The sequence below is a fragment of the Clavelina lepadiformis genome, chromosome 4 (assembly GCF_947623445.1).
Source record: "Clavelina lepadiformis chromosome 4, kaClaLepa1.1, whole genome shotgun sequence".
NCBI classification, from domain to species: domain Eukaryota; kingdom Metazoa; phylum Chordata; class Ascidiacea; order Aplousobranchia; family Clavelinidae; genus Clavelina; species Clavelina lepadiformis.
Genome location: NC_135243.1, coordinates 22,866,173 through 22,878,501, shown reverse-complemented (window position 1 = coordinate 22,878,501; position 12,329 = coordinate 22,866,173). Strand labels below are relative to the sequence as shown.

The window sequence follows — 12,329 nt, the reverse complement described above, 5'->3', positions numbered from 1 at the left end:
AACAACGGACAATTTCTTCATATATCACCATCCGGCTGCGTGTGTGTTTCAACTTGAGGTCACCACTGCAGCGGAGATAGTCCTCGACCGCGCTTCTGGCTATTTACAATAAAAGAACTACATGTGGCTTACTCCCACCCGAAGGAATTTAAGAAACCTTGCATGTATGAAGTGATCTGTGGAAGTAGCTTTTCATTTGTGGTACCATTTATAGTTGTTGCGACAAGCGGGATGTAACAATTGAAGTGTTGACATGTATCGGGCACGTTTATTGTCCATCTTTAAAGGAAATCAAAGTAACTTGGTAATTATAATAGCAATTAATAGGCTGGTAAGGCTGCTACAGACAAATGAAAAATTGTTGACGTTTATAAGACAATAGCAGCACTGTGAAAAGAGGAGTAGGGTAAAGTAAAACAATAGAATTATGGACGTTTTAGCTAAAAAATAATCTACAGATTTAGAGATAATAATAGAGCTGTTGGATCTAGTTCCAATACAAACATCAAGATAATAATAAGACCTTTGTTTAAGTTAGTGCAACGTGCAAGCGAGTGGGCTGGATAAGGAAAATAAATGTAAAATTAGAAGCAATCTTGTAAAATGTAAAATTCGTTCGCCAAGTATCTCTGTGTGATGCCAGGAAAAGGTAGACAAGTGTTTAAAGCAACTGCAAAGCTTCAGCTATGTCGCGATGAGTAGGTTTACAGTTGAACACGAAACAAAAGCATAAACTTAGAATAGCATAAACTTCTATCGGCGCCAAGGCAATGAATTCATTGTCGCAAAATGCGATCAAAAACATCGCATTGGATTTTCACAAACATTTCCTTGCAAATGATTGTGGCTGTATAGTGTAAATGCTATGACGATGTTTGCTTGATGGAGCACACAGTTTTGAGGAATAGAGCAAGACAAAGGTTTTTTCAATTATCACTGTGGTAATAAAAAATGGAAGTAGATAGATAAAAAGTCGACTGTTTTTCTGTGTTGCATCATCGCGGGGGCTCACCTATTACTTGTCTTCAGAAATCACGAAACCGTTGTTCATCTGTAAATGCCTTTTCCCAGTTTTTCCTGCAATGAAGGATAAAATGGATTGGTTTTGCGGACCAACAACCAAAGTTTTTGAGTTGTAAGCGTTTTGAAATCGACAATCCTTTTTTATCATATATTTTTGTTTACGGCTTCTTATTAGCTACTACTTAGAAAATAATAAAATGGGCGAGTGTTGGCTTGTACAGCGTTACGCAAAACCGTTGTATATGGCCTTGGAATATTGTATGCCATAACTTGTCGATAGTGTAGGCCTACGTATAAATATTATGTTACAGTTCAATACTAAGCGTTTTAATGCGATTTTGTCGGTTGTGATAAATTCAAAGTCTTAGCACCAGCAACCAACAGAACGTACGCTCGCAATCGCATTTCATTGCTGCAAACTTAATTTGCATAACACAACGCGCTATCAGAATCAAACCCCGAGCTTCGCGATTCTTCCATTATAACAATTCTATCATCTTGAAGCGGGACTTCCATGTTCTGACACCTGACTTCCTATATAATGGCAGGATTGCGAACAATAAGCCGCGATGCTTCAACATAAAGCATGATAACGAACAGATTACGCAGCGTTGCTTGTTGGAAGGCAGGCTTTTGGTTGAAAAAGCGTTAAAGTGAGAAAAAGCCTAGATATAAGGTTTGACTTTGATTAAAAGTCGCTTCGCGATGTAACTTAACTAATTAAATAATTGTAATACATGAGTTTATATAGAAACGACATAAATTTCGCATTTTCTTAAAGTTATCGAAGTAATCCACTTTAACGTAACAAAAAGCCGACACAGGTTTACATCAAAATCGAGCACAAGCCATTGGTCCACCACAACATATACTGTATTGCAGTCGATTTAATAATTTCTCGCGAAGTGCAATTTTAGGAATGAAATTAACAGCTAAAAACGTCACATTTACGGAACTATAACTTTGTATGTTGTCAGGTTTTCATATAGCCCGTAAAATTTTAAAAAAGTGAAGCAATTTTTACCTAAATTTTCAATCGTTATTAACACGAAATTAAGACAGACAAAAAATGAATATTTTCAAAATGAATTAATTTACACTTCGTGGGTATATACTCAATTTTTTAAACCTCGCCTTTATTAGTTTATGAACTTATGCCAACTTAACCGGCAGTTAATGATTCAGACAAACAGCTTTTAGTTGTTTTCAAACTAATTTAAAAATAGCTGAGTTTAATAAAGACGCTAGTCGCTTATGATAAATTAAAGATCAGTTGTAATTACGGGTGCGGTTATGTTCTGGTTATGCGGAGCGAATACCGGCAAAACAAATTTGCGTGTAGGCTAAATGTTTGCAAAGTAGCGGCTGTGTAAGACTGAGTAAACAAATAATACAACACATAAATCTGAGTAAAGCTTCAGTAACCTCTGCGATACAAGTATATGAATTTCAAGTTTTTATTTCATTTTTAGTGATTTGTAGAGTGAATCACCAACTGTCAAACCTAGTTTACGGTACCTCAGAAAATGCAATCGAAGCCGTAGTTATCTCATTATCTGCATGATGCTAATTACAGGTATAAAGATTTAAGTGGCATCAGGTATTCGTGAGACAAAAACTGTAAACACAACATTTGCAGAGTGAGGCAGGATTAATTCAAAAAATTGTGTGTTTCGTGTCTGCTGCAGAAAAATTTGTAAGCTACTGTATAAAAAAGCATATCAATCAACATTAGCCACACATCAAACATTATGTTTAGATTGTGTGCATCAGAATACTTCTAATATTTCACGACCATTGTAAAAATTCATATAAAGACGCGATCTACAGCAACCAGATAAACGCACGCTCGCAATTGCATTTCATTGCTGCAAAGTTAATTTGCATAACACAACGCGCTCATCAGAATAAAACTCCGAGCTTCGCGATTCTTCCATTATAACAATACCATCATCTTGAAGCGGGACTTCCGTGTTCTGACACCTGACTTCCTATATAATGGCAGGATTGCGAACAATAGGCCGCGATGCTTGAACATAAAACACCATCACGAACTGATTGGCTTCGGAATTCTTCATTTATAAGTTATAACAATACCATTATCTTGAAGCGGGGCTTCCGTGTTCTGTCATCTGATTTCCTATTTGATGGCAGGATTGCGAATAGCGCTATAACAAACTGATTACAAAACGGTGCATAAAAAAGGCATAATCAGAATTAAAAGAACATTGTAAAATGTAATTGGTTTTTTCAACTACAGTGTTTTTAAATCGCTCTTTAGATTGCGCACACTTCGAAAATTTACCAAGTTTATGAAAACGTCCTAAATTAACGATGAAAATTTACGGTAAAAAACCTGCTTGTGTAAATTAAGCAAATTCTTACCTCACCTTTCAATCGTTATTTAGGCATGTTTTTTAAAAGAACGTCAATTAATAATTTTCAAAATGACTTATAGAGGTATTTAAGGGTGCACTGGTTGGAAATTTGTACAAATTTTAACTTGCCGTGTTTTACCAACTTCAATCACAGTTAGCTAAAAAAATCAGAAAAACTGATTAATTTTGTTTTAACTGTTCAAATCAAGATACAACCGGTTCAAGACAGAAAAAACGAGACTGCAAGCAAAGGTATGTTCTTAAACTGAATTGATTTTGCTTATATTGTAGAAAACTACCGGTATGAACCTAAATACAAGTTTTACAGAAATTATGTTGTCCTACCGTTGTTGCTAGAGGAACTGCGTGCGGCTTCGAGAAGTGCGCTGGCACACTGTTGCACACACATAAAATACAGTACAGAGATAGTGTAAAATATGGCTCAGCTTTTAATTGCAACACAGTTTATTGCTCTTGGTTAGAATTATGATACTGAGTGCTTCAATGCCTTTTGCTGTGAATTTTAAAAAAACATTCTCACCAAGCTGAAAGCAATGAAACAGCAGTTTGTTAAACACGGCAACATAATATGTTAAAACAGAAAACTTATCAGTTATTCAAAAGGAAACAACAGCAAACGTAACAAAACCAAACCAACACTTAACGTTGCGCCTTTCAGTTAAACTTTTTAATTGTAATTGTATTTATTCTTCGCCATTAACTGTGCGGAGCAAAAGTTCGGATACTAACCCTTGTAGTTATAGCCGAATAAAAAGTTATTAAAATTAATTAAATAAAAGTAGTTAGTTGAACTTTTTAATTGCTAATAATGTTTAGTGGTTAAGCAGCTATTGCCAAAATTGTAACGCAAATTTGTTTTTTTTTTACCAAGATGACGGACATCATGTCGTCTTAAATCACTATGTAAAATGAATAGGCCTATGTTTGATGACCGGGGTTTGAATTAGGTATTGGCATGGTAGTATGTTGGTATAGGTTGAGCATGAATTAGTTGTCACTCAAATGAACGTTAAAAGAATGTGTCAATCAAATGAGCTGTCACTCAAATGAAGTGTCACTCAGGTGATCAACTACCGGTATAGGCTAGCTTAGTGATAGTGGTAGGCTAGCTAAAGCGTTTTGGTCAGAATACGTCTCCATAGATAAGTGATTAGTAGCAGGTAATGTTCATTTTCAGGATAGGAATATCACCGATGATAGTAGGCCTACATAAATTGGTAAAACATTCGTGTTTTTACAGTGGTTACCGGTACCGGACTAGGTTTTGTGAAACTTTTTTACGCATTAGTACAAACCCCTTCTTCAGTATATTTACTCGTAACTACTCTTTGATTTATGGCCATCTTGGTTTTCGATATTCCTTTCACTTTTAACGAACATTTTACAAAAATCATAACTACGACAAAGTGATAATTAGAAAATGAACGTTCGAAATGCGCTATATAACAAGTTAAACAGCTATATCACTATAAACGAAAAAGGCGGTTACACACACCTCAAACCTGGTTCAAGTTAAGTTTTTTTTTCCATCATACACTACTAACCTTTCTAACCACACCAATCCACCATTATTAATATCACCCAATGCATTTCTATTATTATGCTGATTTACACACAAAGCTGTAATAGTTAAAATTTAATAGGAGACAACAACACAAAACGTTACAAAACAAATGCTTGCAATAAGTACAGAAAGTACAGAAATGACTTAGCTGCACTCTAAAATAACACAATGCATACTTGTATAAATATTAAAGTTCAACAAATAAGCACAACTAATGTAAAATAAGTTAATACTACACATTGTGCGGACATACAAAACATGTTTCTATGATTAAACAGAACCATTTGCCATCGGAGTCGATCAGGTCATGACAAAATTTTACATATGTATCAAAAACAAGTTTCCTTGGTTATATTTGGAAAGTTCAACTAAGTCAGATAAATCAACTGTCCTTCAACTAATACTTACAGTGTTCAGTATGCACCTGCTGGTATGACTTCTTCGTTTTTGAGCATCAAGACTTGATAGCTTTTTCTCTTAAAAATAAATAAAAATATTTAAGCTTTAAAGTTCTGCATGTCACTAAAGCATAAATAATAAAAGCATCAAAACTATAAACTGTAATAACTGTAACGGTAAAAATATATAATTTGAAAAACTCAAAATGTCATCTACAACTTCGTTTAAGCTTAAGCTGCAAAAAAAAACTGCAATAAATCATTATTTTCATAATGCTTTACTCAAAATTCAAACTACTCCAAGTAAACCAGACAGCCAGATTGACAGTATTGCAACATTAGCATAAATATGAATTTTTCTAATTTTGCATGCATGTTCCATACTGTGACAAATTAAAAATATGCTGTTTTCTGTGCAATTTTTGCAAAATATTTTATACCACACATGGGTTAGAGTAGTTAGACCGTTACCTCATTGTTACAAGGCACATATGAAATCAAGTTCATGCAAAAAATACACGGGCATTACAAATTCAACAGTCTGCAATACTGCAATAAAAAGTACACTATCCTGTTTCTATAAGGTCAATTTAATATATACTCTTTACGCAGAAAACTGCAAGTATTAATGATTAAGGCAAGTTTTTCAATAGGCAATTTTTCTTTCATAAAAAAGAATGAGGAGATACGGAATTTCATGGTGGTAAGACCGATATTGACGACGTTATAAAGTCAATTTTTTTATACTTAGGTAATAAAGTTATTAACTTCCTATACATATACAAAACACGATATACACAACACATTTTACCTTAGAGGCGAGTTTTGTTATGATGGTGTAAGCATTTGAAGTTGGCTACATCTGACGATTTTAATAGTAAAAAAAAACTCCAAAAACATTACACTATTTAGTTTATTTACAACATTACACTAATAGTAACGTTTTGCATTTTTACATCAATAAAATCTTGCTTTATACTAATAACTAATTGAGTATATACAGTAGATATGGTTTGGTATACATCATACACGTTAAAATAGAATTCCAGTAAAAGGAAAAAGGTCATAGAGCTCCAATCCACATGAACACCACACACATTTAGTTTAGGATATATAGTATATCAACAACCTAAACTTACTAAGTACAAACTTATAATACAAATGCATAAATACAAGTTTTATGTGCCATTAAAACAAGCCAATTGGGCAAGGCCAAATTGATTTGATCTCTCTTATCTAACATTATTTCTTGATCTTTCAAACACCTTAGTTTGGTACATTTAGTCAGAGCAGGCTGGCAGAACCTCTTTCGTTTACTTATGAAGATCTTAGTTTCAGATGACACAAAGCAAAATAAGATATTTAAGATAATGCTACGAAATTTTTTAAAGTTAGGTAACTTCTATATAATATTCAACTTTACTGCTAAAATTAAGCTGCACATGATACCGTAACAAATACAAATAATTGCAGGAATAAAGGAATAATTGCGTAAAGTGGAAAGTGCGGCGCCTGCACGAATGAGATTTATACGTGCATATGCCGAATTTTTTTTATCTTCACTTCCCAGATTGGAAAGTTTGCTGAGTTTGAAGAGGAATAAAATTAATTTCGCGTTTATTGTATTGCTTCATCTTCTTGCCCATGGGATTTCCCACCCAAAAGAGAAACTTTCCAATCTGGTTTATGTCGATTTATAATGCCAAAAATGCATATTTCACACATGATTTCTCGTCGAAAACTGTCGTACTTTCCATTCGAGAATACAGCGTTTACATAGGCTATTAGGCTACAATTTAAAACCGTCATGGATGCAAGATTTGATAGTAGACCGGTAACAACTAATTATTGGTTTAGTGAGCAGTTTTTACCAGCAATTATTAGCCTACCTAAAATATTTTTGAGCACGTTTTAAATTTTCTAGGCTTGGTCAATTTTTTCAGTTTATTACCGCATGCTAATACCAACTGGCTTGGATTTTTCGTTCCCACCGGGCTTTTGAAGAAAAATAAAATTATTGATTGAATTTCCTAGATTTTCTGCTTGTCATTGTAGCTTTTTAGGCTACTTTGTTTTTGCGTTTATACACTTATCATGACTGCAATTGCAGACTTCATGTTCTTCTGATTTTTAAGCTAGGTTTTGACTACTTAATTTCACATTCTTATCCCAAGTTTCCTGTAAACTTGCAAAAGTTAAATTTAAGAGTTTAAGAGTTCGCAAGATTGTTGGCTGTCACTTGATCATTAAAGCAAGTCAGTTAGCCTACCTGTGACTGTAGATTAAGCTTTAGTAAAAATGTTTCTTCAACTTTCCAGGTCTAGCTTTAAAGTGTTACAGTACCTGTGGTATATACCATAACTGCGTTAACACACCAGACAACAAGTTTCGCTAAAAATGAATAGACTACATAAGCTAACACAGCTGAAGTCTAGCCTACTCGACTAGAAGTGAACATTAAACATGTGTTGCAGCTTGAGGCAGCTGGCGCTCTAACATTCAAAACTAACCTTTTTAAATACTCAGATGGAGCAGCGGTCACAAGTCACCACTTAGACCAGCCTAATTTAGTTTCCTTTTGGTACAAGTCATTGGTTTTTTGGTTGAATGTCTGTATCATTATGACTTTTCTACACAAGTATATGTCAAAGACACACACAATTAAAAATTTAATGAATTAAAACATTCATTGAGACCTAACATTGCTTTTTTATTGACATTTCCAAACAGTTTTTCAAGTCGAATTTTTTATCGAGAACGTACTGTATATAGCAAATCCTAAAATGTAGATTTAAAAACATATCCCTTTGTTAACCGAATCAAAAATAGTTGGTGAAGAAAGTTGGAAAAGTTCATTTTCACATCGAAAAAACACCGGTGACAATACTGTACAAGATGAAAAAACAAATCCACGTCGCAAGCTTTCACACACAGCCCCTTTGTTCACATTTCCATCTTAATGGTGAAAATAAAACGAGGAAAGCAAAAAATCCAACCTACAAAACCACTTTTTTTCATTTACAGTGAGTGTGCATATGCAGCAGTTAAAAACGGTCGAGGCAAAAGAAGTTTATCATAACAACAAATTTTGAAAAACGGGCATCTAGCAACAACGTTTATTTAATAACATTTTATACTGTGACGTTTTAAACTTTTCAGATACAGCAAAATGCTTAAGCTTTTGTTTACACTCCTTGTTTACATTTGCTTAACGCAAACATCTGCAGCAAATGAAGATGCGTTTGTGGTTGGTTTGTTTGAAAATGCAGTTTATGAAAAGGTGAGAGTTTGTTCATCTTGAATATTTTTGTCAGACAAAATTATGTTAAAACTTATGAATTACATGCAAAATAAAATAAAAATTAAAATTACAGAAACCAATCATTAAGTGCATAAGCATGGTTGCCATGCTTTAGAAAGGATGGAATTATAAAAACGCACTAATTTTGGTGAACAATTTTAATTTAACAGTTTATAAAGCCTGGTTGACAGCAGATAAGTTTCCAACGAGAAGATGACATGTTATTGTTTCCTTATTTGTATCATATAGAATAGATAAACTGATATAGCCTACTTTATATTGTAAAGACCAGATTCTGTGCACAGCATTAAGCCAATCTCACATGGCATTGTGTAAATAAGCTTAAATATCAGGGAATGTGTCAATTCTATCATATACGGATACTTAGTTACTGCGACTACCAGTATTTATCAGTAAAAATACCAGTGTTGTTTGCAGGTTACAGATATCAGCTTAAACAATTCCGTCGAAAACGGAAAACAATCACTTCGGGCGTCGATTGTTAACCTTGCTGATGTCACAGAAAGAATCGGTTTCCATGGTTACCTTCCAGCCAGAGCAGACATGTTATCATTTTCGATGAATTCACACGGTGTCACATATCACGCGAAGAAAAGTAGTCGCGAGATGGCGCACAAAATTCTTAAAAAAGCTCACACCAAAAATAACAACGCAGCTGTTTTCTTCCCTAAGAGTTTATCAGGTAAATTGGCTTTTTTTACAAATCTTTGCCCAAAATTTGATTTTACTAGTTTAAATCAGCTTTTCGTATTGTTTTGTTTTTAAATAAATTAAAATTTATTGACAATTGTTGCAATTTTGACATAAAATAAACTAATTTAAATTTTTCTGATATCAATTTTAGCACTTTATTTTTGAAATTGCGAAATATAAGGCATCCTCTAAGACGTTGCTTTGCGACTCTATAGATATAATCGAAATAAAACATATTGATTTTATACCCATTAGATTGCAGAATATGAAAAAAATTGTTTTATCTCTTTTTTAATTTTTTTTGTAGCCGACTATAGTACAAATCAGCAGTCTAGCGAACAAAACATCAACATCAAACCGGGGGAACGATTCGACTTCCACCTGCTATACATAGAAAGGCTGATAGTTGCAGAGAATGGTAAAACTTATAATAAAGCTCATGTTGTATTGGATTTCTATGCTACCAGCGCGGTGAGTTTAATTGGAGAAATCGCTTCACCAAATTACCCAATAGCCTACCCAGATAACGCCCATATCACCTGGCTTGTACGTGTACCGGGTGGTTTCATTGTTCAACTCGAAATTGTTGACCTTGTTATTGAAGAATGTTGCGATAAACTCACACTTTATGACGGGATTTCCGATCGTGACGTCGTTATTGATGACCTAACTGGAAACTTTTCCCAACTCTCACTCAAGCCTTTTCAGTCGACCGGAAACAACTTGTTTCTGCGTCTCACGTCCGATTGCTCCGTGGCGCTCGGTGGATTTTCTGCCATCACCAGAGCTCAAATTCCAGACAACGCCACGACAGTAACAAATGAAAATGAAACCTCATCAGCAAATCACAGTCTTAATGCTAGCTTTGAAGAAAAAATTCTGACGTCACCGGGCTATCCTGGACAACACCCAAACCACGTTGACACGTCATGGCAGATCAGGGCTGTCAACTTTAGTTACGTCATAAAGCTAAGGGTCATAGACATGGACCTTGAATACTGCTGCGACCACGTTTTTGTCCACGACGGTCCGACTGAGGATTCTCCTCTGCTGGCCACTTTATCGGGACAGGTTGAAGAAGATATAATACTTTCAAATAACGACAGCGTTTACATCGCTTTTATGTCAGACGAGTCTGTGCGAAAGATGGGTTTTCAAATTGCTTATTCCATGGTGTTTCCAGCTGACAGCGATCCAGCGCCAACATACTCGACACCTGCCACCCAAACTGTAGTGGCGTTTACAGAGTTAGATGACACTTATTCCGGTGATTGGACAACTTATTCTCCCGATCCTACCACCTCTTTTCCGGGAAATTCAACATCTCCCAACCGTCATCTTTACGCTGATCTGGAAGAAAAAGTATTTTTTTCTCCTGGTTTTCCACATTCCCATCCAAACAACATAAACATCACTTGGAGCATTCGAGCTTTCAATAAGCTTTACGCTGTTGAAATAAATGTAGCACAATTAGAATTAGAATATTGCTGCGACAAGGTCTACATTTATGACGGTCCTAGCCCATCCTATTCACTACTGGGTTCTTTAACTGGAATCGTCTCCAATAGATCATTTCAGTCAAGTGGAAACTATATGTTTATTCACTTTGTAACAGACAGTTCAGTAACCTATCAAGGGTTTGAGATTAAGTACAGTTCCCTATTAATAAATCGGTCAACCTGTCTCGGCAACAATTTCCAAGAAAGTTACTTTGAAATCAGCGCTAATCACGGATTCATAACTGTTCCAGAATGCTATACAAACCACTCGTGGCATATTCACATTCCTTTGCAAAAGTACAGAATTCGTTTATATCCAGCTTATCCAGTTTATGTAAAACTTTCTGATGGAGATGAATTTTTATTTTATGACGGTCCTTCAAAAAACTTTCGTCTGTTGGCGCACATGGAGCACGGTGATAGCTTCCCTTATCCCCTGTCAACATCAAATGATCTGTTTGTTGAGTTTATTTCCAGAAACATGAGCAAAAGTGAATTTGTTTTTCGAACCTATTCATACTTTCAATGTCCACACACACGACTTTACGCTGAATCGTACGATCAGTATTTTTCCTCACCGGGCTATCCAAATGCTTATATGTACACGTATTGCAGTTTTAATATTTACCCCAGGTATAGCAACGAATCAGTTGAAATAACTATTTTGGATTATAAAGGAAACAGATTTCAAACCCTTCGCGTTTACAATGAACATAGAAGTGAAACTGTTCCATCGCCAAGCAAAAATAACTGTTCTTTGGTTTTCAGTGGTTCGTATATTGGTGTACAGTTCTCGAACTCACAATATCAGGAAACTTTAAAAGGGTTTTACGCCAAATACAGATCAGTACCTGCCAAAAAATCGCATGCATTATGCCCTTCCTATGTTTCTCATGTAAGCCGACCAAATGGAGAACGACGCTTGTATTTCCATTACTACCACGAACATGTCTCATGCATGTATTTTCCATCCATCAGTAACACTTCAGGTATTAGTCTGCGCTTGGTCGGGACCGGTACCTTGAATGACGCCAACGTGTCGATCCATTCCAGGAGCAGAGGGGTTTTGGCGAGTTTTACAGACGTGCAAGATAAGGAAGATTACGATTTGGGCGTATATCCCTATCCGGATCTAATTCTCCGTGCCGAAGTTGATGTTGGTTTAATTATTAAATATAGAAATAATTATAGTTACGTGCATTACGCATATCATCGATACATAGTTATAGAATACAAAATCGTTTAGTTAGTAAATGTTCTCATTTACTTCGTATGGATGTGTTTGAGATAGACAAATAAAAACCTATACTTTATAGCAAAAAGATGTTAATAGAAAGATTTTACAATTTACCACTTTGATTTTTGTGTCACGTTGACACGGTTTGTTTTCAAAACGCCGGTTTTAGGATTTTTTAATGTGAAAACGCAAAA

General features: G+C 35.1%; 1 protein-coding gene across 1 annotated transcript in view; it reads left to right on the top strand.

The window, feature by feature from the left end:
- Positions 1-3,496: 3,496 nt before the first annotated feature.
- Positions 3,497-12,329, top strand: part of LOC143451484 (cubilin-like) — a 30,281-nt gene continuing 21,448 nt past the window's right edge. The window contains exons 1-2 of the mRNA XM_076952079.1: positions 3,497-3,653; positions 8,544-8,664. Of these exons, the coding sequence (XP_076808194.1) occupies positions 8,554-8,664 (111 nt within the window). The 5' untranslated portion in view covers positions 3,497-3,653; positions 8,544-8,553. The remainder of the gene's footprint in view (positions 3,654-8,543; positions 8,665-12,329) is intronic.